Genomic DNA, 27,637 nt, shown 5'->3' on the forward strand with positions numbered 1-27,637 from the left:
TGTTCTGTGTTCTGTATTCTGTAATCTATGTTCTGCGTTCTATGTTCAGTGTTCTATGATCCACGTTCTATGTTCTTTGATCTATGTTCTGTGTTCTGTTGTCTATGTTCTATGTTTTGTGTTCTATGTTCTGTGTTCTAGGTTCTGTGTTCAATGTTCTATGTTTTGTGTTCAATGTTCTATGTTTTGTGTTCTATGTTCTATGTTCTATCTGCTGTGTTCTATGTTCTGGGTTCTGTGTTCTGTGTTCCATGTTCTTTGTTTTGTGTTTTATGTTCTATGTTCTGTGTTCAATGTTCTATGTTCTGTGTTCCGTGTTCTGTGTTCAATGTGCTGTGATCTATGTTCTGTGTTCTACGTTCGGTGTTCTATTTTCTATGCTTTTTGTATAATCTATGTTCTATGTCCTGTGTTGTATGCTCTATGTCCTGTGTTCTATGCACTGTGTTCTATGTTCTCTGGTCTCTGTTTTTTGTTCTGTTTTCTATGTTCTGTGTTTTGTGTTCTATGTTCTATGTTCTGTGTTCTATGATATATGTTCTGTGATCTATGTTCTGTTGTCTATGTTCTATGTTCTGTGTTCCATGTTCCATGTTGTATTTCTGTGTTCTATGTTCTGTTTTCTATGTTCTATGTTCTGTGTTCCATGTTCCATGTTCTATTTCTGTATTCTATGTTCTGTTTTCTATGTTCTGTGTTCTATGTTCTGTGTTCAATGTTCTGTGTCCTGTGGTCTATGTTCTGTGTTCAATGTTCTATGCGCTGTGTTCCATGCTCTGTGTTCTATGTTCTATGTTTTGTTTTCTATATTCTATGTCCTGTATTCTGTGTTCTGTGTCCTGTGTTCTATGTTCAATGTTCTGTGTTCTGTATTCTGTGTTCTATGCTTTGTATTCCGTGTTCTGTGTCCTATGTTCTATGTTCTGCGTTCTATGTTCTATGTCCTGTATTCTATGTTCTGCGTTCTATGTTCTATGCCCTGTATTCTATGTTCTGCGTTCTATGTTCTGTGTCCTGTGTTCTATGTTCTATGTTCTGTGTCCTGTGTTCTATGTTCTGTGTCCTGTGTTCTATGTTTTATGTTCTATGGTCTGTGTCCTGTGTTCTATGTTCTGTGTCCTCTGTTCTATGTCCTGTATTCTGTGTTCTGTATCCTGTGTCCTATGTTCTGTGTTCTATGTTCAGTGTTCTGTGTTCTGTATTCTGTGTTCTATGTTCTGTGTTGTGTCCTGAGTTCTGTGTTCTATATTCTGTGTTCTGTGTTCTATGTTCAATGTTCTATGTTCTGTGCTCCGTGTTCTGTGTTTAATGTTCTGTGTTCTATGTTCTGTGTTCTGTGTTCTGTGTTATGTGTTCTGTGTTATGTGTTCTGTGAACTGTGTTCTGTGTTTTTTGTTTTGTGTTCTACGATCTATGTTCTGTGTTCTATGTTCTGTGTTTAGCATTCTGTGTTCTGCGTTCTGTGTCCTGTGTTCTATGTTCTGTGTTTTGTGTTCTATGTTTTGTGTTCTATGTTCTGTGTTCTATGTTTTGTTTTCTATATTCTATGTTCTGTGTTCTATGTTCTGTGTTCTGTGTCCTGTGTTCTATGTTCTGCATTCTGTGTTATATGTTCTGTGCTCTGTGTTCTATGTTCTGTGTTCTGTGTTCTATGCTCTGTGTTCTATGTTCTGTGTTCTGTGTTCTATGTCCTGTATTCTGTGTTCTGTGTCCTGTGTTCTATGTTCTGTGTTCTATGTTCAGTGTTCTGTGTTCTGTATTCTGTGTTCTATGTTCTGTGTTGTGTCCTGAGTTCTGTGTTCTATATTCTGTGTTCTATGTTGCGTTCTGTGTTCTGTGTTCTGTGTTCTATGTTCTGTGTTCTATGTTCTGTGTTCTGTGTTCTATTTTCTGTATTCTGTGTTCTATGATAGGTGTTCTTTGTTCTTTGTTTTGTGTTCTACGATCTATGTTCTGTGTTCTATGTTCTGTGTTCTGTATTCTATGTTCTGTGTTCTATGTTCTGTGTTCTATGTTCTATGTTCTGTATTCTATGTTTTGTTTTTATCGTCTATGTTCTGTGTTCTGTGTTCTATGTTCTGTGTCCTGTGCTCTATTTTTGCATTCTATGTTCTGTGTCCTGTGTTTTGTGTTCTATGTTCTGTGTTCTGTATTCTGTAATCTATGTTCTGCGTTCTATGTTCAGTGTTCTATGATCCACGTTCTATGTTCTTTGATCTATGTTCTGTGTTCTGTTGTCTATGTTCTATGTTTTGTGTTCTATGTTCTGTGTTCTAGTTTCTGTGTTCAATGTTCTATGTTTTGTGTTCAATGTTCTATGTTTTGTGTTCTATGTTCTATGTTCTGTCTGCTGTGTTCTATATTCTGGGTTCTGTGTTCAATGTTCTATGTCCTGTGTTCTATGTTCTGTGTTTAGCATTCTGTGTTCTGCGTTCTGTGTCCTGTGTTCTATGTTCTGTGTTCTATGTTCTGCATTCCATGTTCTGTGTTTTGTGTTCCATGTTTTGTGTTCTATGTTCTGTGTTCTATGTTTTGTTTTCTATATTCTATGTTCTGTGTTCTATGTTCTGTGTTCTGTGTCCTGTGTTCTATGTTCTGCATTCTGTGTTATATGTTCTGTGTTCTGTGTTCTATGTTCTGTGTTCTGTGTTCTGTGTTCTATGTCCTGTATTCTGTGTTCTGTGTCCTGTGTTCTATGTTCTGTGTTCTATGTTCAGTGTTCTGTGTTCTGTATTCTGTGTTCTATGTTCTGTGTTGTGTCCTGAGTTCTGTGTTCTATATTCTGTGTTCTATGTTGCGTTCTGTGTTCTGTGTTCTATTTTCTGTGTTCTATGTTCTGTGTTCTATGTTCTTTGTTTTGTGTTCTACGATCTATGTTCTGTGTTCTATGTTCTATGTTCTGTATTCTATGTTTTGTTTTTATCGTCTATGTTCTGTGTTCTATGTTCTGTGTTCTGCGTTCTGTGTCCTGTGTTCTATGTTCTGTGTTCTATGTTCTATGTTCTGTATTCTATGTTTTGTTTTTATCGTCTATGTTCTGTGTTCTGTGTTCTATGTTCTGTGTCCTGTGCTCTATTTTTGTGTTCTATGTTCTGTGTCCTGTGTTTTGTGTTCTATGTTCTGTGTTCTGTATTCTGTAATCTATGTTCTGCGTTCTATGTTCAGTGTTCTATGATCCACGTTCTATGTTCTTTGATCTATGTTCTGTGTTCTGTTGTCTATGTTCTATGTTTTGTGTTCTATGTTCTGTGTTCTAGTTTCTGTGTTCAATGTTCTATGTTTTGTGTTCAATGTTCTATGTTTTGTGTTCTATGTTCTATGTTCTGTCTGCTGTGTTCTATATTCTGGGTTCTGTGTTCAATGTTCTATGTCCTGTGTTCTATGTTCTGTGTTCTATGTTCTGTGTTTAGCATTCTGTGTTCTGCGTTCTGTGTCCTGTGTTCTATGTTCTGTGTTCTGTGTCCTGTGTTTTGTGTCCTGTGTTCTTTGTTCTGTGTTCTGTGTTCTTTGTTCTGTGTTCTATGTTATGTGTTCTATGTTCTGTGTCCTGTGTTCTATGTTCTGTGTTCTGTGTCCTGTGTTTTGTGTTCTATGTTCTGTGTTCTGTATTCTGTAATCTATGTTCTGTGTTCTATGTTCAGTGTTCTATGATCCACGTTCTATGTTCTTTGATCTATGTTCTATGTCCTATGTTCTGTGTCCTGTATTCTATGTTCTGTGTTCTATGTTCTGTGTCCTGTGTTCTATGTTCTGTGTTCTGTGTTCGATGCTCTGTGTTCTATGTTCTGTGTCCTGTGTTCTATGTTCTGTGTTCTGTGTTATATGTTCTGTGTCCTGTGTTCTATGTTCTGTGTCCTGTGTTCTATGTTCTGTGTTCTGTGTTCGATGCTCTGTGTTCTATGTTCTGTGTCCTGTGTTCTATGTTCTGTGTTCTGTGTTATATGTTCTGTGTCCTGTGTTCTATGTTCTGTGTCCTGTGTTCTATGTTTTGTGTACTATGGTCTGTGTCCTGTGTTCTATGTTCTGTGTCCTCTGTTCTATGTCCTGTATTCTGTGTTCTGTATCCTGTGTTCTATGTTCTGTGTTCTATGTTCAGTGTTCTGTGTTCTGTATCCTGTGTTCTATATTCTGTGTTCTATGTTCAGTGTTCTGTGTTCTGTATTCTGTGTTCTATGTTGTGTTCTGTGTTCATTGTTCTGTGTTCTATGTTCTGTGTCCTGTGTTCGATGTTTTGTGTTCTATGGTCTGTGTCCTGTGTTCTATGTTCTGTGTCCTCTGTTCTATCCCCTGTATTCTGTGTTCTGTGTCCTATGTTCTGTGTTCTATGTTCAGTGTTCTGTGTTCTGTATTCTGTGTTCTATGTTCTGTGTTGTGTCCTGTGTTCTGTGTTCTATGTTCTGTGTTCTATGTTCTGTGTCCTGCGTTCTATGTTCTGTGTCCTGTGTTCTATGCTCTGTGTTCTATGTTCTGTGTTTTGTGTTATATGTTCTGTGTCCTGTGTTCTATGTTCTATGTTCTGTGTTCTGCGTTCTGTGTCCTGTGTTCTATGTTCTGTGTCCTCTGTTCTATGTCCTGTATTCTGTGTTCTGTATCCTGTGTTCTATGTTCTGTGTTCTATGTTCTGTGTTCTGCGTTCTGTGTCCTGTGTTCGATGTTCTGTGTCCTCTGTTCTATGTCCTGTATTCTGTGTTCTGTATCCTGTGTTCTATGTTCTGTGTTCTATGTTCAGTGTTCTGTGTTCTGTGTCCTGTGTTCTATGTTCTGTGTTGTGTCCTGAGTTCTGTGTTCTATATTCTGTGTTCTATGTTCTGTGTTCTATATTCTGTCTTCTGTGTTCTGAGTTTTGTGTCCTTTGTTTCTATGTTCTGAGATCTATGTTCTGTTGTTTATGTTCTATGTTCTGTGTTCTACGTTCTGTGTTCTATGTTCTGTATTCTGTGTTCTATGTTATGTGTTCTGTGAACTGTGTTCTGTGGTCTTTCTTTTGTGTTCTTTGATCTATGTTCCATGTTCTGTGTTCTGTGTTCTATATTCTATGTTTTGTGTTCTATGTTCTGTGTTCTCTATTCTGTGTTCAATGTTTTATGTTTTGTGGTCTATGTTCTATGTTCTGTCTGCTGTGTTCTATGTTCTGGGTTCTGTGTTAGTGTTCCATGTTCTTTGTTTTCTGTTCTATGTTCTGTGTTCAATGTTCTATGTTCTGTGTTCCGTGTTCTGTTTTCAATGTTCGGTGATCTATGTTCTATGTTCTGTGTTCTACGTTCGGTGTTCTATGTTCTATGTTTTTTTTATATTCTATGTTCTATGTCCTGTGTTCTATGCTCTGTGTTCTATGTTCTGTGGTCTCTGTTCTTTGTTCTGTCTTCTATGTTCTGTGTTTTGTGTTCTATGTTCTGTGTTCTATGATCTACGTTCTGTGATCTATGTTCTGTTATCTATGTTCTCTGTTCTGTGTTCCATGTTCCATGTTCTGTATTCTGTGTTCTATGTTATGTGTTCTGTGAACTGTGTTCTGTGGTCTTTCTTTTGTGTTCTTTGATCTATGTTCCATGTTCTGTGTTCTGTGTTCTATATTCTATGTTTTGTGTTCTATGTTCTGTGTTCTCTATTCTGTGTTCAATGTTTTATGTTTTGTGGTCTATGTTCTATGTTCTGTCTGCTGTGTTCTATGTTCTGGGTTCTGTGTTAGTGTTCCATGTTCTTTGTTTTCTGTTCTATGTTCTGTGTTCAATGTTCTATGTTCTGTGTTCCGTGTTCTGTTTTCAATGTTCGGTGTTCTATGTTCTATGTTCTGTGTTCTACGTTCGGTGTTCTATGTTCTATGTTTTTTTTATATTCTATGTTCTATGTCCTGTGTTCTATGCTCTGTGTTCTATGTTCTGTGGTCTCTGTTCTTTGTTCTGTCTTCTATGTTCTGTGTTTTGTGTTCTATGTTCTGTGTTCTATGATCTACGTTCTGTGATCTATGTTCTGTTATCTATGTTCTCTGTTCTGTGTTCCATGTTCCATGTTCTGTATTCTGTGTTCTATGTTATGTGTTCTGTGAACTGTGTTCTGTGGTCTTTCTTTTGTGTTCTTTGATCTATGTTCCATGTTCTGTGTTCTGTGTTCTATATTCTATGTTTTGTGTTCTATGTTCTGTGTTCTCTATTCTGTGTTCAATGTTTTATGTTTTGTGGTCTATGTTCTATGTTCTGTCTGCTGTGTTCTATGTTCTGGGTTCTGTGTTAGTGTTCCATGTTCTTTGTTTTCTGTTCTATGTTCTGTGTTCAATGTTCTATGTTCTGTGTTCCGTGTTCTGTTTTCAATGTTCGGTGATCTATGTTCTATGTTCTGTGTTCTACGTTCGGTGTTCTATGTTCTATGTTTTTTTTATATTCTATGTTCTATGTCCTGTGTTCTATGCTCTGTGTTCTATGTTCTGTGGTCTCTGTTCTTTGTTCTGTCTTCTATGTTCTGTGTTTTGTGTTCTATGTTCTGTGTTCTATGATCTACGTTCTGTGTTCTATGTTCTGTTATCTATGTTCTCTGTTCTGTGTTCCATGTTCCATGTTCTGTTTCTGTGTTCTATGTTCTGTTTTCTATGTTCTGTGTTCTCTGTTCTGTGTTCAATGTTCTGTGTCCTGTGTTCTGTGTTCTGTGTTCTATGTTCTATGTTCTGTGTTCTATGTTCTATGCTCTGTGTTCCATGCTCTGCGTTCTATGTTCTATATTTTGTTTTCTACATTCCATGTCCTGTATTCTGTGTTCTATGTCCTGTGTTCTATGTTCAATGTTCTGTGTTCTGTATCCTGTGTTCTATGCTTTGTATTCTGTGTTCTGTGTCCTGTACCCTGTGTTCTGTGTCCTGTGTTCTGTATTCTGTGTTCTATGTTCTATGTTCTGTGTTCTATGTTCTGTGTCCTGTGTTTTATGTTCTGTGTTCTGTGTTATATGTTCTGTGTCCTGTGTTCTTTGTTCTGTGTCCTGTGTTCTATGTTTTGTGTTCTATGGTCTGTGTCCTGTGTTCGATGTTCTGTGTCCTCTGTTCTATGTCCTGTATTCTGTGTTCTGTATCCTGTGTTCTATGTTCTGTGTTCTATGTTCAGTGTTCTGTGTTCTGTATTCTATGTTATGTGTTCTGTGATTCTCTGGGAAGCAAGGGAGGAGATTTCAGAGCCATTGGCCTTGATTTTTGTGTCCTCTTTGTCTACAGGAGTAGTGCCAGAGGACTGGAGGCTAGCAAACGTGGTTCCCTTGTTCAAGAAGGGGAGTAGGGATAATCCTAGTAACTATAGGCCAGTGAGTCTCACTTCTGTTGTGGGCAAAGTCTTAGAGAGAATTGTAAGGGATAGGATTTATGCACATCTGGATAGGAATAATGTGATCAAGGATAGTCAGCATGGTTTTGTAAAGGGCAGGTCATGCCTCACAAACCTTATTGAATTCTTTGAGAAGGTGACTAAGGAGGTAGATGAGGGGAAAGCGGTAGATGTGGTATATATGGATTTTAGTAAGGCATTTGATAAGGTCCCCCATGGTAGGCTACTGCAGAAAATACAGAGATATGGCATTGAGGGTGAGTTGGAGGTTTGGATTAGGAATTGGCTCTATGGAAGAAGACAGAGGGTAGTAGTTGATGGCAAAGGTTCATCTTGGAGTGCCGTCACTAGCGGTGTTCCGCAAGGATCTGTTTTGGGACCATTGCTGTTTGTCATGTTTATAAATGACCTGGAGGAAGGGTTAGAAGGTTGGGTGAGCAAGTTTGCAGATGATACGAAAGTCAGAGGAGTTGTTGACAGTGAGGAAGGATATGGCAGGTTACAGCGGGATATAGAGAAGCTGCAGAGCTGGGCAGAAAGGTGGCAAATGGAGTTCAATGTGGGTAAGTGTGAGGTGATTCACTTTGGTAAGAGTAACAAAAAGATGGGGTACTGGGCTAATGGTTGGATACTTGGTAGTGTGGAGGAGCAGAGGGATCTTGGTGTCCATGTACACAGATCTCTGAAAGTTGCCACCCAGGTAAATAGTGCAGTGAAGAAGGCATATGGCGTACTGGCTTTTATTGGTAGAGGAATTGAGTTCCGGAGTCCTGAGGTCATGTTGCAGTTGTATAAGACTCTGGTGCGGCCGCATCTGGAGTATTGTGTACAGTTTTGGTCGCCATACTATCGGAAGGATGTGGAGGCACTGGAACGGGTGCAGAGGAGGTTTACCAGGATGTTGCCTGGTATGGTAGGAAGATCGTATGAGGAAAGGCTGAGGCACTTGGGGTTGTTTTCATTGGAGAAAAGAAGGTTTAGGGGTGATTTGATAGAGGTGTACAAGATGATTAGGAGGTTAGATAGGGTTGACAGTGAGAACCTTTTTCCACGTATGGAGTCAGCTATTACAAGGGGGCATAGCTTTAAATTAAGGGGGGTAGATATAGGACTGATGTTAGGGGTAGGTTCTTCACTCAGCGAGTCGTAAGTTCATGGAATGCCCTGCCAGTAGCAGTAGTGGACTCTCCCTCTTTATGGGTATTTAAGCGGGCATTGGATAGGTATATGGAGGATAGTGGGTTACTGTAGGTTAGGTGGGCTTTGATCGGCGCAACATCGAGGGCCAAAGGGCATGTACTGCGCTGTATTGTTCTATGTTCTATGTTCTATGTTCTAACTGTGTTCTGTCATCTTTGTATTGTGTTCTTCGATCTATGTTCCGTGTTCTGTGTTCTGTGTTCTATGTTCTGTGTTCTCTATTCTGTGTCGTGTGTTCTGTGTCCTGTGTTCCATGTTCTGTGTTCTATTTTCTGTATTCTGTGTTCTATGTTATGTGTTCTTTGTTCTTTGTTTTGTGTTCTATGATCTATGTTCTGTGTTCTATGTTCTATGTTCTGTATTTTATGTTTTGTTTTTATAGTCTATGTTCTGTGTTCTATGTTCTGTGTTCTAGGTTCTGTGTCCTGTGTTCTATGCTCTGTGTTCTATGTTTTGTGTCCTGTGTCCAATGTTCTGTGTTATATGTTCTGTGTCCTGTGTTCTATGTTCTGTGTTCTATGGTCTGTGTCCTGTGTTATATGTTGTGTGTCCTGTGTTCTTTGTTCTGTGTTCTGTGTTCTATGCTCTGTGTTCTTTGTTCTGTGTCTTGTGTTCTATGTTCTGTGTTCTGTGTTATATGTTCTGTGTCCTGTGTTCTATGTTCTGTGTCCTGTGTTGTATGTTCTGTGTTCTATGTTCTGTGTCCTTTGTTCAGTGTTCTTTGTTCTGTATTCTGTGTTCTATGTTGTGTTCTGTGTTCATTGTTCTATGTTCTGTGTTCTATGTTCAGTGTTCTGTGTTCTGTATTCTGTGTTCTATGTTCTGTGTTGTGTCCTGTGTTCTGTGTTCTATATTCTGTGTTCTATGTTGTGTTCTGTGTTCTGTGTTCTATGTTCTGTGTTCTATGTTCTGTGTTCTCTGTTCTGTGTTCTGTGTTCTATGTTCTGTATTCTATGTTTTGTTTTTATAGTCTACGTTCTGTGTTCTATGTTCTGTGTTCTGCATTCTGTGTCCTATGTTCTATGTTCTGCGTTCTATGTTCTATGTTCTGCACTCTATGTTCTGTGTTTTGTGTTCTATGTTTTGTGTTCTATGTTCTGTGTTCTATGTTCTGTGTCCTGTGTTCTATGTTCTGTGTTATGTGTTATATGTTCTGTGTTCTATGTTCTGTGTCCTGTGTTCTATGTCCTGTATTCTGTGTTCTGTGTCCTGTGTTCTATGTTCTGTGTCCTGTGTTCTGTGTTCTGTGTTATATGTTCTGTGTTCTATGTTCTGTGTCCTGTGTTCTATGTTCTGTGTGTTATGTTCTGTGTCCTGTGTCCTGTGTTCTATGTTCTGTGTTCTATGTCCTGTGTTCTATGTCCTGTATTCTGTGTTCTGTATTCTGTGTTCTATATTCTGTGTCCTGTGTTCTATATTCTGTGTGTTATGTTCTGTGTCCTGTGTTCTGTGTTATATGTTCTGTGTTCTGTGTTGTGTTTCCTGTGTTCTATGTTCTGTGTGTTATGTTCTGTGTCCTGTGTTTTGTGTTCTATGTTCTGTGTTCTGTATTCTGTGATCTATGTTCTGCGTTCTATGTTCAGTGTTCTATGATCCACGTTCTATGTTCTTTGATCTATGTTCTGTGTTCTGTTGTCTATGTTCTATGTTTTGTGTTCTAGGTTCTGTGTTCAATGTTCTATGTTTGTGTTCAATGTTCTATGTTTTGTGTTCTATGTTCTATGTTCTGTCTGCTGTGTTCTATGTTCTGGGTTCTGTGTTCCGTGTTCTGTGTTCCATGTTCTTTGTTTTGTGTTCTATGTTCTATATTCTGTGTTCCGTGTTCAATGTTCTATGTTCTGTGTTCCGTGTTCTGTGTTCAATGTTCTGTGATCTATGTTCTGTGTTCTATGTTCTATGTTTTTTTTTATATTCTATGTTCTATGTCCTGTGTTCTATGCTCTGTGTTCTATGTTCTGTGGTCTCTGTTCTTTGTTCTGTCTTCTATGTTCTGTGTTTTGTGTTCTATGTTCTATGATCTATGATCTATGTTCTGTTGTCTATGTTCTATGTTCTGTGTTCCATGTTCCATATTCTATTTCTGTTTTCTATGTTCTGTGTTCTCTGTTCTGTGTTCAATGTTCTGTGTCCTGTGTTCTATGTTCTGTGTTCTGTGTTCTATGTTCTGTGTTCTATGTTCTGTGTCCTGTGTTCTATGTTCTGTGTGTTATGTTCTGTGTCCTGTGTTTTGTGATCTAAGTTCCGTATTCTGTATTCTGTAATCTATGTTCTGCGTTCTATGTTCTGTGTCCTGTGTTCTATGTTCTGTGTGTTATGTTCTGTGTCCTGTGTTTTGTGTTCTATGTTCTATGTCCTATGTTCTATGTTCTGTGTTCTGTGTTCTATATTCTGTGTTCTATGTTCTGTGTTCTGTGTTATATGTTCTGTGTTCTATGTTCTGTGTCCTGTGTTCTATGTCCTGTATTCTGTGTTCTGTGTCCTGTGTTCTATGTTCTGAGTCCTATGTTCTGTATTCTGTGTTCTATGTTCTGTGTCCTGTGTTTTGTGTTCTATGTTCCGTGTTCTGTATTCTGTAATCTATGTTCTGCGTTCTATGTTCAGTGTTCTATGATCCGCGTTCTATGTTCTTTGATCTATGTTCTGTGTTCTGTTGTCTATGTTCTATGTTTTGTGTTCTATGTTCTATGTTCTGTCTGCTGTGTTCTATGTTCTATGTTCTGTGTTCTGTGTTCCATGTTCTTTGTTTTGTGTTCTATGTTCTATATTCTGTGTTCTGTGTTCAATGTTCTATGTTCTGTGTTCCGTGTTCTGTGTTCAATGTTCTGTGATCTATGTTCTGTGTTCTATGTTCGGTGTTCTATTTTCTATGCTTTTTTTATAATCTATGTTCTATGTCCTGTGTTGTATGCTCTATGTCCTGTGTTCTATGCTCTGTGTTCTATGTTCTCTGGTCTCTGTTTTTTGTTCTGTTTTCTATGTTCTGTGTTTTGTGTTCTATGTTCTATGTTCTGTTTTCTATGTTCTATGTTCTGTGTTCCATGTTCCATGTTCTATTTCTGTGTTCTATGTTCTGTTTTCTATGTTCTGTGTTCAATGTTCTGTGTTCTATGTTCTATGTTCTGTGTTCTATGTTCTATGCGCTGTGTTCCATGCTCTGCGTTCTATGTTCTATGTTTTGTTTTCTACATTCTATGTCCTGTATTCTGTGTTCCGTGTCCTGTGTTCTATGTTCAATGTTCTGTGTTCTGTGTCCTGTGTTCTGTGTCCTGTGTTCTGTATTCTGTGTTCCATGTTCTATGTTCTGTGTTCTATGTTCTGTGTCCTGTATTCTATGTTCTGCGTTCTATGTTCTGTGTTCTGTGTTCTGTGTCCTGTGTTCTATGTTCTGTGTTGTGTGTTATATGTTCTGTGTCCTGTGTTCTATGTTCTGTGTCCTGTGTTCTATGTTCAGTGTTCTGTGTTCTGTATTCTGTGTTCTATGTTCTGTGTTGTGTCCTGAGTTCTGTGTTCTATATTCTGTGTTCTATGTTGCGTTCTGTGTTCTGTGTTCTGTGTTCTATGTTCTGTGTTCTATGTTCAGTGTTCTGTGTTCTGTATTCTGTGTTCTATGTTCTGTGTTGTGTCCTGTGTTCTGTGTTCTATATTCTATGTTCTGTGTTCTATGTTCTGTGTTCTCTATTATGTGTCCTGTGTTCTGTGTTCTGTGTTCTATGTTCTGTGTTCTATGTTCTGTGTCCTGTGTTCTATGTTCTGTGTTCTGTGTTCTATGTTCTCCGTTCTGTGTCCTGTGTTCTATGTTCTGTGTTCTATGTTCTGTGCCCTGTGTTCTATGTTCTGTGCCCTGTGTTATATGTTCTGTGCCCTGTGTTATATGTTCTGTGTTCTGTGTTCTATGTTCTGTGTCCTGTGTTCTATGTTCTGTGTTCTATGGTCTGTGTCCTGTGTTCTGTGTTGTGTCCTATGTTCTGTGTTCTATGTTCTGTGTCCTGTGTCCTGTGTTCTATGTCCTGTGTCCTGTGTTCTGTGTCCTGTGTCCTGTGTTCTATGTCCTGTGTCCTGTGTTCTGTGTCCTGTGTCCTGTGTTCTGTATTTTGTATTCTGTGTTCTATGTTCTGTGTTCTGCATTCTGTGTTCTATGTTCTGTGTTCTATGTTGTGTGTTCTGTGTTCTGTGTTCTATGTTCTGTGTTCTGTGTTCTATGCTCTGCGTTCTATGTTCTATGTTTTGTTTTCTATATTCTATGTCCTGTATCCTGTGTCCTGTGTCCTGTGTTCTATGTTCTGTGTCCTGTATTCTGTGTTCTATGTTCTGTGTTCTGTATTGTGTGTTCTATGTTCTGTGTTCTGTATTGTGTGTTCTATGTTCTGTGTTCTATGTTCTGTGTTCTGTGTTCAATGTTCTATGCTCTGTGTTCCATGCTCTGCGTTCTATGTTCTATATTTTGTTTTCTACATTCTATGTCCTGTATTCTGTGTCCTGTGTTCTATGTTCTGTGTCCTGTGTTCTATGTTTTGTGTTCTATGGTCTGTGTCCTGTGTTCTATGTTCTGTGTCCTCTGTTCTATGTCCTGTATTCTGTGTTCTGTATCCTGTGTTCTATGTTCTGTGTTCTATGTTCAGTGTTCTGTGTTCTGTATTCTGTGTTCTATGTTCTGTGTTGTGTCCTGTGTTCTATGTTGCGTTCTGTGTTCTGTGTCCTCTGTTTTATGTCCTGTATTCTGTGTTCTGTATCCTGTGTCCTATGTTATGTGTTCTGTGAACTGTGGTCTTTGTATTGTGTTCTTCGATCTATGTTCCGTGTTCTGTGTTCTGTGTTCTATATTCTATGTGCTGTGTTCTATGTTCTGTGTTCTCTATTATGTGTCCTGTGTTCTGTGTTCTGTGTTCTATGTTCTGTGTTCTATGTTCTGTGTCCTGTGTTCTATGTTCTGTGTTCTGTGTTCTATGTTCTCCGTTCTGTGTCCTGTGTTCTATGTTCTGTGTTCTATGTTCTGTGCCCTGTGTTCTATGTTCTGTGCCCTGTGTTATATGTTCTGTGTTCTGTGTTCTATGTTCTGTGTCCTGTGTTCTATGTTCTGTGTTCTATGGTCTGTGTCCTGTGTTCTGTGTTGTGTCCTATGTTCTGTGTTCTATGTTCTGTGTCCTGTGTCCTGTGTTCTATGTCCTGTGTCCTGTGTTCTGTGTCCTGTGTCCTGTGTTCTGTATTTTGTATTCTGTGTTCTATGTTCTGTTTTCTGTGTTCTGTGTTCTGTGTTCTATGTTCTGTGTTCTGCATTCTGTGTTCTGCATTCTGTGTTCTATGTTCTGTGTTCTATGTTGTGTGTTCTATGTTCTGTGTTCTGTGTTCTATGTTCTATGTTCTGTGTTCTGCATTCTGTGTTCTGCATTCTGTGTTCTATGTTGTGTGTTCTATGTTCTGTGTTCTGTGTTCTGTGTTCTATGTTCTATGTTCTGTGTTCTATGTTCTGTGTTCTATGTTCTGTGTTCTATGTTTTGTTTTCTATATTCTATGTCCTGTATCCTGTGTCCTGTGTCCTGTGTTCTATGTTCTGTGTTCTGTATTCTATGTTCTATGTTCTGTGTTCTGTATTGTGTGTTCTATGTTCTGTGTTCTGTGTTCTATGTTCTGTGTTCTATGTTCTGTGTTCTGTATTCTGTGTTATGTGTTCTATGTTCTGTGTCCTGTGTTCTGTGTCCTGTGCTCTGTGTTCTGTTTTCTGTGATCTATGTTCTGTGTCCTGTGTCCCATGTTCTGTGTTCTATGTTCTGTGTTCTATGTTGTGTGTTCTGTGTTCTGTGTTCTATGTTCTGTGTTCTGTGTTCTATGCTCTGCGTTCTATGTTCTATGTTTTGTTTTCTATATTCTATGTCCTGTATCCTGTGTCCTGTGTCCTGTGTTCTATGTTCTGTGTTCTGTATTCTATGTTCTATGTTCTGTGTTCTGTATTGTGTGTTCTATGTTCTGTGTTCTGTGTTCTATATTCTGTGTTCTGTATTCTGTATTCTGTGTTATGTGTTCTATGTTCTGTGTCCTGTGTTCTGTGTCCTGTGCTCTGTGTTCTGTTTTCTGTGATCTATGTTCTGTGTCCTGTGTCCCATGTTCTGTGTTCTATGTTCTGTGTTCTATGTTCTGTGTCCTGTGTTTTGTGTTCTGAGTTCTGTGTTCTGTTTTCTGTGATCGATGTTCTGTGTCCTGTGTTCTGTGTCCTGTGTTCTGTGTTCTGTTTTCTGTAATCTATGTTCTGTGTCCCATGTTCTGTGTCCTGTGTTCTGTGTCCCATGTTCTGTGTTCTATGTTCTGTGATCTATGTTCTGTGTTCTGTGTCCCATGTTCTGTGTGCTATGTTCTGTGATCGATGTTCTGTGTCCTGTGTTCTGTGTCCTGTGTTCTGAGTTCTGTTTTCTGTGATCTATGTTCTGTGATCTATGTTCTGTGTCCCATGTTCTGTGTTCTATGTTCTGTGTCCTGTGTTCTGTGTTCTGTTTTCTGTAATCTATGTTCTGTGTCCTGTGTCCTGTGTTCTGTGTTCTGTATTGTGTGTTCTATGTTCTGTGTTCTGTGTTCTATGTTCTGTGTTCTGTGTTCTATGTTCTGTGTCCTGTGTTCTGTGGTCTGTTTTCTGTGATCTATGTTCTGTGTCCTGTGTTCTGTGTCCTGTGTTCTGTGTTCTGTTTTCTGTGATCTATGTTCTGTGTCCTGTGTTCTGTGTCCTGTGTCCTGTGTTCTGTGTTCTGTGTTCTGTGACCCATGTTCTGTGTTCTATGTTCTGTGATCTATGTTCTGTGTCCTGTGTTCTGTGTCCTGTGTTCTGTGTCCTGTGTCCTGTGTTCTGTGTTCTGTGTCCCATGTTCTGTGTACTATGTTCTGTGATCTATGTTCTGTGTCCTGTGTTCTGTGTCCTGTGTCCTGTGTTCTGTGTTCTGTGACCCATGTTCTGTGTTCTATGTTCTGTGATCTATGTCCTGCTCCCTGTGATCTATGTTCTGTGTTCTGTGACAGTAAGGAGTGCGGATGTCGGAAACCAGAGTGAATGGAAGTGAAGCTGGAAAATCACAACATGTCAGGCTGTGTCCGAGGAACGGGAAAGCCGACGTTTCGAGCCGAAACCCAAATGTCCTGCTGGGATTTTCCAGCTTCACATCTATTGTTGGTGACTTGTCTGCCTTTTCACCGAATTCAGTACGGGGTGAGAATAAGGCCAGAGCTGGTTTGTGTCTCCCAGGCACCAGTGTTAGTTCCCACCTCGTTACCACCCGAGTTAGGCCTCCCCTATAGGCCCAAAACATCGACCCTCCTGCTCCTCGGCTGCTGCCTGACCTGCTGTGCGTTTCCAGCACCGTGCTCCCAATCCTGATCTCCAGCATCTGCAGTCCTCCCTTTCTCCTTCCCCCCCCCGAGCCCCGCGTGGTAGCAGGTGGGCTGTTACTCCACGGGAGGCCAGGGGCGTTGGCCCAGAGATGGCGAAGGGTCCCATCCAGGGTGGGAGGGGCTGCATGGAGCCAGATGGAACCGCTGCAGGAACGTCAGCGAGTTGCCTTGTTTGGGGGGGGGCACGTGCTGGGCGAGTGAAGGGAGGAGTTTAAAACGGAGCGTAGGATCCCGGTCAAGTGACTCGCTTCATCCTGGGCTGTGTTGTGAGTTTTGTGAGGGCTGTCGGAGATCCCTGTTGTAAGAATGGGCAGAACGGCTCGTGGCTAATGGGTAAAGGTCAGGACGATACCCCCCGCCCCCACTTCCCAAGTGTAGGGAGGAGACAAAGGAAGGGAACAGACCAGGATAAAATCTTGCAATGTAAGCCCTCATGTTTACCGCTGGGAACTAGGATTGATGGTTGAAATTGCATCAGCTACCACCGTATAATAGGCCATTCTTTTGAATGGGTGAATGTTTCTTTGGGATAAGGCTCGCAGGATGAGGAATAATCCTACTCACTTCCTCCCCTTGTTATTATTTTACTCACTAAATGGAGTCACGGATCCTCCACAATGTCACAGCTAAATTAAAAAGAAAAAACACTCACCAGGAGTCATTGTGTCCTGGAAACCTCATCAGGGAGATTTTGACCAGTCGCCCTGAGTTTTATTTTCTCCTTTATCTTTGTGGCAAGAGTGGGAGTTCTCTTCCTCCAACAGATGACAGGGTCGAGCTAGGGAAAGCAGTGGCTGCGGGTGTGTGTGGTGTGTGTGTGTGTGTGTGTGTGTGTGTGTGTGTGGGGGGGTGTGTGGGGGTGTGTGTGTGTGTGTGTATGTGTGTGTGTGTGTGTGTGTGTGTGTGTGTGTGTGTGTGTGGGGGGGGGTGTGTGGGGGGGTGTGTGTGTGTGTGTATGTGTGTGTGTGTGGGGGGGTGTGTGGGGGTGTGTGTGTGTGTGTGTATGTGTGTGTGTGTGTGTGTGTGTGTGGGGGTGTGTGTGTGTGTGTATGTGTGTGTGTGTGTGTGTGTGGGGGGGTGTGTGGGGGGGTGTGTGTGTGTGTGTATGTGTGTGTGTGTGTGTGTGTGTGTGTGTGTGTGTGTGTGGGGGTGTGTGTGTGTGTGTATGTGTGTGTGTGTGTGTGTGTGTGTGTGTGGGGGGGGGTGTGTGGGGGGGGTGTATGTGTGTGTGTGTGTGTGTGTGTGGGTGTGTGTGTGTGTGTGTATGTGTGTGTGTGTGTGTGTGGGGGTGTGTGTGTGTGTGTGTGCGCTGACAGAGCTCAGTAGTTACTGAGGGGAACAGAGTGATGCCGCATCTCCTCACCACCCCCCCACCTCCCCGCCCAGGTCTCTGTGTGACCCACGGTGCCTACACTCACCCAATTCTCATCTAAACCCCACTTCTGTCACCCTGCGACCCAGTTCCCCGTCTCCTTCCTGATATCTGCACCTTCTGGTTCAGTGACCTGTGATTTAACACTTTGTTCACTTGTTAAAGATTGTTATAGCAGACGAAATGACAAAAAAAATTCGATTTACTTACCTAAGAATAAGAGAGATAAGTGGGTGAACAGATAGATGGATGAACGCTTGGAGAGATAAACAGATAAATTAGATTACTTACAGCGTGGAAACAGGCCCTTCGGCCCAACAAGTCCACACCGCCCCGCCGAAGCGCGACCCACCCATACCCTTACATCTACATATACATCTACCCCTTACCTACACTACGGGCAATTTAGCGTGGCCAATTCACCCTGACCTGCACATCTTTGGACTGTGGGAGGAAACCGGAGCACCCGGAGGGAACCCACGCAGACACGGGGAGAACGTGCAAACTCCACACAGTCAGTCGCCTGAGGCGGGAATTGAACCCGGGTCTCAGGCGCTGTGAGGCAGCAGTGCTAACCACTGTGCCAACGTGCCTCCCATAAATAGAAAGATGATAAAAAGATACATATGTAGATGATACATTGACAGACAGACAGACAGACGATAAATAAACAGATGGCCCACCGCAGCAGTGAATCGAGCTAACAATCCGACAGGGACAGGCAGATAGACTTATGGACATGCAAACTGAGCCCTGCATTGGAGCGTGTATTACAGGCTGACGTAAATCCAGATAGTCAGCAACAGCAATGACGGTACTGTCCTGATCTGTATTATGCTGATCAATGTACTCGGGTACCTGAGTGTCAGCATTCATCTGGGGAGTGGGAAAGAGCACCACTGCTCTATGTGCCATCTGTGGCTCTGTTGGTAATGTGCCCGCCTGTCAATCACTAGGTGCTGGGCTCCTATCAGATCAGATCAGAAATGGCAGATGGAATTTAACCCAGTGCAAGTGTGACACTTTGGGAGATCAAATGTTAAGGAAAAGTACACAGTTAGACTCAAGCACAGAGGGATTTTGAGGGATTTCCAGTCCATAGCCTCTCTGAGAGTGGTCACACCAGCCGATAGGGTGGGAAAGGAAGGCGTAAGGCACATTTACCTTTATTGGCCGGGGAAGTGAGTACAAGGGTCGGGAAGTCATGATGCAGCTTCATAAGACTTGGGTCAGGCCCCGCTTTTGAAGTCCTGTGTTCAATTCTGGTCACCGCATTACAGGAAGGATGTGGAGGGCTTTGGAGAGGGTGCAGGAGAGGTTTCCCAGGATGTTGCCAGGATTAGAGGGTGTGAGCTACAGGGAGAGGCTGGGGAAAAAAAAACTCAGGTTGTTTTTCTCTGGAGTGGCAGAGGCTGAAGGGAGACTTGATAGAAGCCTATGAAGTTATGAGGCACACAGATAGGGTTGGCGGTCAGAACCTTTCCCCCAGAGTCGAAGTATCTAAAACGAGTGGGCGGGCATTCACGATGCGAGGGGAAAAGTTCAAAAGGGATGTGAGGGGCATGATATTTACACGCGGAGTGAGATTAGCCTGGAGGTGCCGCTGGAGAGAGAGGCAAATAGCATAGGGGTTTTGAAGGGGCTTTTCGCAAGGACTGGAAGGGGCATGGACCAGAGGCAGGCAGAAGGGGTCAGTTTAATTTGGAGTCATGTTGGGCACAACATTGTGGGCCGCAGGGCCTGTTCCTGTGATGTACTGTTCTCAGTTCTCAATCTCACTCCTGCGGCTGAGTAGGGAATTCAAGGCTGACTTCCTGGCGCAGTACTGAGGGAGTTACATTCAGTTTTGCATCAACCAGAGGGGGGGGGGGGGGGGGGGGGTGAGGGGGGGAGGTGTGGGGAGGGTTCGGGGGTGGAGTGGGGTGGGTGCGATGGGAGGGGTGCAAGGGTGTTGCAGGGGTGGTAGGGGTGTGGGGTCCGGTGGGAGGGGTGTGGGGGTGAGTGCAGGGGTGGAGTGGGGTGGGTGCGGGGGGTGCGGTGGTGGGGTGGGGGTGGGTGCAGGGGTGGGGTGGGGTGGGTGCGGGGGGTGAGGTGGGAGGGGTGTGGGGGTGGGGTGGGGGTGAGTGCAGGGGTGGAGTGGGGTGGGTGCGGGGGGTGCGGTGGGAGGGGTGCGGGGGTGGGGTGGGGGTGAGTGCAGGGGTGGAGTGGGGTGGGTGCGGGGGGTGAGGTGGGAGGGGTGCGGGGGTGGGGTGGGGGTGGGTGCAGGGGTGGGGTGGGGTGGGTGCGGGGGGTGCGGTGGGAAGGGTGCGGGGTTGGGGGGGTGCGGGGTTGGGGTGGGGGTGGGTGTGGGGGTGGAGTGGGGTGGGTGCGGGGGGTGCGGTGGGAGGGGTGTGGATTGGGGGGGTGCGGGGTTGGGGTGGGGGTGGGTGCGGGGGTGGAGTGGGGTGGGTGCGGGGGGTGCGGTGGGAGGGGTGTGGATTGGGGGGGTGCGGGGTTGGGGTGGGGGTGGGTGCGGGGGTGGAGTGGGGTGGGTGCGGGGGGTGCGGTGGGAGGGGTGCGGGTTTGGGGGGGTGCGGGGTTGGGGTGGGGGTGGGTGTGGGGGTGGAGTGGGGTGGGTGCGGGGGGTGCGGGGTTGGGGTGGGGGTGGGTGTGGGGGTGGAGTGGGGTGGGTGCGGGGGGTGCGGTGGGAGGGGTGCGGGTTTGGGGGGGTGCGGGGTTGGGGTGGCGGGGGCAGAGGGGCTGCGGGGGCGGGTGGGGGAGGGGGGGGGTGGAGGAGATTGCACGTCACTATCTTGAAGAAAAGGAGCAGGGTTGTCCACATTGTCTGGAACTGGTCTCCCTCAGAGATCGCCATAACGTAAAGTACAGGGGGTACTGGAGATCTGACACAAGGCCAGAAATCACTGGAGAAACTGTGTGGATACTGAGGGAGAAAACAGACTTAACACTTCGAGTCAGGTGACCTTTCTTCTTCAGGACTTCAGGATTGTTCTGCTCTCTCTCTCTCCATCGATGAGTTTCTCCAGCGCTTTCAGTTTCAGACTATCACGTTGTGACTCATGGGGGACTTGCTGATCTCACGTGAGCTGCTGCAGTCCCCTATGTGACAACGCCCGCTGCACCTCGAGCAGAACTTGGGTCATAGAGAGGTGCTTTATAAATGCAGCTCTCTTCATTACATTCTCTACCGAAACCCCGGAATAAACATGGGGTGGGGGAGAATCTATCATGGATGCTATGGGCGGTGACGTGGCTCAGTGGTTGGCACTGCTGCCTCACAGCGTCCCAGGTTCGATCCCAGCCTCGGGCGACTGACTGTGTGGAGTTTGCACATTCTCCCCCCCCCACCCGTGTCTGCGTGGGTTTCCTCCCACAGTCCAAAGATGTGCAGGTTAGGGGTGAATTGTCCGTGCTAAATTGCCCGTGGCGTTAGGTGCGTCAGTCAGAGGGGAATGGGTCTGGGTGGGTTACTCTTCGGAGGGTCGGTGCGGACTGGTTGGGCCGAAGGGCCTGTTTCCACGCTGTAGGGAAAATGTAATCCATAGATGGGCGAGAGGTAGCTGTGACTTTCTCCATCTGCTCGAAGGGAGTTGTGTCAGGTACAGATGGAATATTGCGGGTCCCTGGTTTGTGTGCTTCCTGAACTCTCCACACTGTCGTCATGGTGGAACTGTAGCAGCTATACTGGGCTCAGCAATGGGCAAGATTTCACTTGATGACTCAGTGAGCAGGTCTGGCAGCATCTGCAGAGAAAGAAAAGCAGAGTTTGGTGTCTCCAGCGCGATACCATCCACCGTCAGAGCAGCGATAAGTTTCCGGTGGGGTTCAGCAGACACCAGGTAGAAAAGCCCCCACCCTTCCCCAATGCAGAGTGCCCCGGGCTCCACAGTCCGACTGGAGTCGACAACACAGCAGTGCTCACTCACCCCACGGTCTCTTTATGAAACCTCTGCAGAGGGTCGGTGAAGCTAGGGGTCTCGCTTCAGGCGTGAGGGAGCTGTAGCTCACAGAGGGAGGGATCCCTTAGATTTCCCTCCAGTGTGGAAACAGGCCATTCGGCCCAACAAGACCACGCCGACCCTCTGATCAGTAACCCACCCAGACCCATTCCCTCACTCTATCACTCGACATAAAACCCAGATTAATGCAGCTAACCAGGTAAAAACAAGGACTGCAGATGCTGGAAACCAGATTCGAGATTAGAGCGGTGCTGGAAAAGCACAGCAGGTCAGGCAGTATCCGAGGAGCAGGAAAATCGACGCTTCGGGCAAAAGCCCTTCATTAGGAATAGAATGCAGCTAACCCACACATCCTTGAACACTATGGGACAATTTAGCACGGCCAATACCCCCTAACCTACACATCCCTGAACACTATGGGACAATTTAGCACAGCCAATCCACCCTAACCCACACATCCCTGAACACTATGGGACAATTTAGCACGGCCAATCCCACCCTAACCTACACATCCCTGAACACTATGGGACAATTTAGCACGGCCAATCCCACCCTAACCTACACATCCCTGACACTATGGGACAATTTAGCACGGCCAATCCACCCTAACCTACACACCCCTGAACACTATGGGACAATTTAGCACGGCCAATCCACCCTAACCTACACATCCCTGAACACTATGGGACAATTTAGCACGGCCAATCCCCCCTAACCTACACATCCCTGAACACTATGGGACAATTTAGCACGGCCAATCCCCCCTAACCTACACATTCCTGAACACTATGGGACAATTTAGCACGGCCAATCCACCCTAACCTGCACATCCCTGAACACTATGGGACAATTTAGCATGACCAATCCCCCCTAACCTACACATCCCTGAACACTATGGGACAATGTAGCACGGCCAATCCACCCTAACCTACACATCCCTGAACACTATGGGACAATTTAGCACGGCCAATGCCCCCTAACCTACACATCCCTGAACACTATGGGACAATGTAGCACGGCCAATCTACCCAAACCTACACATCCCTGAACACTATGGGACAATTTAGCACGGCCAATGCCCCCTAACCTACACATCCCTGAACACTATGGGACAATTTAGCACGGCCAATCTACCCAAACCTACACATTCCTGAACACTATGGGACAATTTAGCACGGCCAATCCCCCCTAACCTACACATCCCTGAACACTATGGGACAATTTAGCACGGCCAATCTACCCAAACCTACACATTCCTGAACACTATGGGACAATTTAGCACGGCCAATCCCCCCTAACCTACACATCCCTGAACACTATGGGACAATTTAGCACGGCCAATCCCCCCTAACCTACACATCCCTGAACACTCGGGGACAATTTAGCACGGGCAATACCCCCTAACCTACACATCCCTGAACACTATGGGACAATTTAGCACGGCCAATCCACCCTAACCTGCACATCCCTGAACACTATGGGACAATTTAGCACGGCCAATCCACCCTAACCTGCACGGCCAATCCACCCTAACCTACACATCCCTGAACACTATGGTACAATTTAGCACGGCCAATCCACCCTAACCTGCACGGCCAATCCACCCTAACCTATACATCCCTGAACACTATGGTACAATTTAGCACGGCCAATCCACCCTAACCTGCACGGCCAATCCACCCTAACCTATACATCCCTGAACACTATGGTACAATTTAGCATGGCCAATCCACCCTAACCTACACATCCCTGAACACTATGGGACAATTTAGCATGGCCAATTCACCCTGACCTGCACATCTTTAGACTGTGGGAGGAAACTGGAGCACCCGGAGGAAACCCACACAGACACGGGGAAACTCCACACAGAGAGTCACCCGAGGCTGGGATCGAACCCGGGTCCCTAGCGCCATGGGGCAGCAGTGCTAACCACTGAGCCACAATGCCACCCCAATTGATGGGATCAATTTGCCCATGTCCACTCAAAAGGGATAGTCAGGTCCTGAGGGGCCTTTATCCAGACCTGGAGAAGGTGTACCCACTGGTAGGTGAAATTGGGGTCCCAGGGCCCAGTCTCGGAGTGGAGGGGGGGGGACCCTTGAGTACTGAGATGAGGAGGAATGTCTTCAGCCAGAGGGTGGGGACCCTGTAGCACTCATTACTGACAAGAGCTGGGGAGGCCAGGTCATTGAGTGTTTAACCGAGAGATGGACAAGTTCTTGACCTCCGGGGTTAGGGGGAGAAAGTGGGAGAGTGGGGTTGAGAAATGCGCGACCGAACGTTGGGGGGAGACCCGATGGCTCTAATGGCTTAATTCGGCTCTGATAGATTCTGGTGTCCTGTAGCACCATTGGGGACAGTGTTCAGATTTTCAAACAGTGGAGAGGAAACTTCAAGAGGGGTCTCTGCAGCTCACACTGAATGTGTCAGTACAATTTGAAATATGTATCCAGGACTGCCCTGGGTAAGAGGTTCTCTGGAACAGTCCAGCCTCCGATTGTCCTGCAATGTGACAAGGGCACGCGGGTAGGGATAGTGAGTGCACATGAGGGATCACAGGGATTCTGAGTTTACCAGTTGGTGGGGTGGGGGGTGAACTGTTAATGACGCAGACTTGCCAGTTTATCGCTCTGGGTAGGTGGGAATCACACACGCAGACCTACAGCGTTTCCTAACCTCAGGATGTCCCAGGCTGCGTCACGACCCGACAAAGTTGCTTTGTGCCATGGTAGTCACGGTAGTTATGGGCGTCACGGTGGCACAGTGGTTAGCACTGCTGCCTCACAGCGCCAGAGACCCGGGTTCAATTCCCGCCTCAGGCGACTGACTGTGTGGAGTTTGCACGTTCTCCCCGTGTCTGTGTGGGTTTCCTCCGGGTGCTCCGGTTTCCTCCCACAATCCAAAAATGTGCAGGTCAGGTGAATTGGCCATGCTAAATTGCCTGTAGTGTTAGGTAAGGGGTAGATGTAGGGGTATGGGTGGGTTGTACTTCGGCGGGTTGGTGTGGACTTGTTGGGCCGAAGGGCCTGTTTCCACACTGTAAGTAATCTAATCTAGTCATTTGCCAGTGTGCAGGAAAGTTAAACAAAGCAAATTAAACAGGACAAAGTTAAAATTCACACAGCACCAGGTTATAGTCCGACAGGTTTATTTGGAAGCACTCGCTATCGAAGGTGGTTGCAGAGTATCTTGATGAAGGAGCGTCGCTCCGAAAGTTAGTGCTTCTAAATAAACCTGTCGGACTATAACCTGGTGCTGTGTGATTTTTAACTTTGTCCACCCTGGTCCAACACCGGCTCCTCGACATTAAACAGGAGCGAGGGAGGGGCTGGCTCACTTTGGTCGGCTCGGAAGTCTGGAAGGTGCTGCTGTGAACAACTGCAATGGGAAATGTTGAAAGGAGTGATTCAGAATGCAAAATCCACCTCATCAAGGCATGACAGCTAAGCCAGAAATGTCCATCTGCCACGGGCAAGGGGAACTAAGGCCAGCGCTGACAGCCGAAGGGCAGCTCTTGGGTTTTGCAGGAATATGCTCAAGACTTGGGACTGTCTTAGACACCAGGCAAAGGGCCAACCGCACAAAAGGTCTGGGAAGGCTGTGCAAAAATCCCCACGGGGTGGGGGGGGGCGGGGGGGGGGGGGGGGGGTGGGGGTGGGGGGGTCGGGTGGGCAGAGAGACACCCAGCAAGAAACTCACCAAAGCTGACACTTGGCCAGCCTCTGGTAGGTTCCAGCCAGGGTGTTGAACTCAGAGATCGGGCCTTCAGCACCATGAGGGGACATTCAGTGTAGTTTGGGTGTGGTTCAGTCCAGCCTGGACCTATTTGATTCAGTGGGTGTGAGTTGTTTAATTCCACTGAGTGTGCGGAAGGAGGCGTTGGCCTTCTTGGGTACAGGAGATGGGAGAGGTCATTTTGCGCTGTACAGAACGTTGGTCAAGCCACTTTTGGAATGCTGCATTCAGTCTGGAGTCCCTGTGCTACAGGAAGGAGGTTGTGAAACTTGAAAGGGTTCTGAAAAGATTTACAAGGAGGTTTCCAGGGTTGGAGGGTTTGGGGTACAGGGAAAAGCTGAATAGGGTGGGCCTGTTATCCCTGGAGCGTCAGAGGCTGAGGGGTGACCTTATAGAGGTTTACAAAATTATGAGAGGCATGGAGAGGGTGAATGATCTGTTGGACTATAAGCTGGTGTTGTGTGATTTTTAACCGTGAATAGGCAATGCCTTTTTCCCAGGGTAAGTGGAGTCCAAACCGAGAAAGCATAGGTTTAGGGTGAGAGGGGAAAGGGACCTAAAGGGGCAACATTTTCACCAGAGGAGGGTACGTGTAAGGAATGAGCTGCCAGAGGAAGTGGTGGAGGCTGGTACAATTGCAACGTTTAAGAGGCATTTGGATGGGTGTATGAATAGGAAGGGTTTGGAGGGATATGGGCCGGGTGCTGGCAGGTGGGACTAGATTGGGTTGGGATATCTGGGTCAGCATGGACGGGTTGGACCGAAGGGTCTGGGTCTATGTTGTAGAGCTCTATGACTCTCTGAGTGTTTCTCTCTTTGGTTCCTGATGCTACTGTTCTTTAAGAACATCCACTGACATACTCCCATCTCCCCATCTTTAGGCTTGAAATGTCTGAACGATGTAAATCCTTGTGGCAACGGAGGGAGTTGCCAATCGCTCAGTAACGGAACCACGACTTGTCTGTAAGTAAGAAAGTGGCTTAATTTTATCACTGCTAAGGGGGCAAGTAATCAATTAAACAGCCATGGTCTCAGGTTAAACCCAACACCTCAAGCACCCGAGTGGCTTGGTAAAATTGTATATTACAGATCAATCATTTTTTAATAGACCCCCTCCCTGTTTTCAAATTTATACCTGCATTTCTGCATATTTGAATGCATTATTTATTTCCTCCCTCGTTCATTCTAAAACACCTTGGGGGGGGGTGGCGTTGCTAATTAGTTGGCGTTGGTATAACGGCTGCAGAAAGGCAGTTCGAGGGGGATCTGCCTCTGGAGGTAGTATGGGCTGAAGTCAGAAATAGGAAAGGTGCAGTCACCTTGTTGGGTGTTTATTATAGGCCCCCCAATAGCAGCAGAGATGTGGAGAAACAGATTGGGAAACAGATTTTGGAAAGGTGCACAAGCCATAGGGTCGTAGTCATGGGCGACTTCAACTTCCCAAATATTGATTGGAAGCTCTTTAGATCAAGTAGATTGGATGGGGCGGTGGTTGTGCAGTGTGTCCAGGAAGCTTTTCTAACTCAGTATGTAGATTGTCCGACCAGAGGGGAGGCCATATTGGATTTGGTACTTGGTAACGAACTGGGACAAGTGGTGGGCTTGTTAGTGGGTGAACATTTTGGTGATGGTGACCACAATTCTGTGACTTTCACCTTGGTTATGGAGAGAGATAGGTGCGTGCAACAGGGTAGGTTTTACAATTGGGGGAAGGGTAAATACGATGATGTAAGACAGGATTTGAGGAGTATACGTTGGGAGCATAGGCTGTCAGGGAAGGATGTGGTGGAAATGTGGAACTTTTTCGAGGAACAGATACGACGTGTCCTTGATATGTATGTACCTGTCAGGCAGGAAAGAGATAGTCGTGTGAGGGAACCTTGGTTGATGAGGGAGGTTGAATGTCTAGTGAAGAGAAAGAAGGAGGCTTACATAAGGTTGAGGAAACAAGGTTCAGACAGAGCGTTGGAGGGATACAGGATAGCCAGGAGGGAGCTGAAGAAAGGGATTAGGAGAGCTAAGAGAGGGCATGAAAAATCTTTGGCGGGTAGGATCAAGGATAACCCCAAGCCCTTTTATGCTTATGTGAGAAACATGAGAATGACGAGAACGAGCGTAGGTCCAACCAAGGACAGTAGTGGGAGACTGTGTATTGAGTTGGAAGCGATAGGAGAGGTCTTGAATGAGTACTTTTCTTCAGTATTTACAAATGAGAGGGACCGTATTGTTGAAGAGGAGAGTATGAAACGGACTGATAAGCTAGAAGAGATACTTGTTAGGAAGGAAGATGTGTTGGACATTTTGAAAAACTTGAGGATAGACAAGTCCCCCGGGCCTGACGGGATATATCCTAGGATTATGTGGGAAGCAAGAGAGGAAATTGCAGAGCCGTTGGCAATGATCTTTTCGTCTTCACTGTCAACGGGGGTGGTACCAGGGGACTGGAGAATGGCGAATGTTGTGCCCCTGTTCAAAAAAGGGAATAGGGATAACCCCGGGAATTACAGGCCAGTTAGTCGAACTTCAGTGGTAGGCAAAGTAATGGAAAGGGTACTGAGGGATAGGATTTACGAGTATCTGGAAAGACACTGCTTGATTAGGGACAGCCAGCACGGATTTGTGAAGGGTAGGTCTTGCCTTACAAGTCTTATTGAATTCTTTGAGGAGGTGACCAAGCATGTGGATGAGGGTAGAGCAGTGGA

At 45.1% G+C, this 27,637-nt stretch overlaps 1 protein-coding gene across 1 annotated transcript in view; it reads left to right on the forward strand.

The window, feature by feature from the left end:
• The window catches only part of LOC140455074 (neurogenic locus notch homolog protein 1-like), a 119,244-nt gene that overhangs the window by 84,137 nt on the left and 7,470 nt on the right, over positions 1-27,637 (forward strand). Inside the window, exon 2 of the mRNA XM_072549739.1 lies at positions 25,817-25,898. Coding sequence (XP_072405840.1) covers positions 25,817-25,898 — 82 coding nt within the window. The remainder of the gene's footprint in view (positions 1-25,816; positions 25,899-27,637) is intronic.

The sequence above is a fragment of the Chiloscyllium punctatum genome, chromosome 30, assembly GCF_047496795.1.
Source record: "Chiloscyllium punctatum isolate Juve2018m chromosome 30, sChiPun1.3, whole genome shotgun sequence".
In the NCBI taxonomy this organism is placed as follows: domain Eukaryota; kingdom Metazoa; phylum Chordata; class Chondrichthyes; order Orectolobiformes; family Hemiscylliidae; genus Chiloscyllium; species Chiloscyllium punctatum.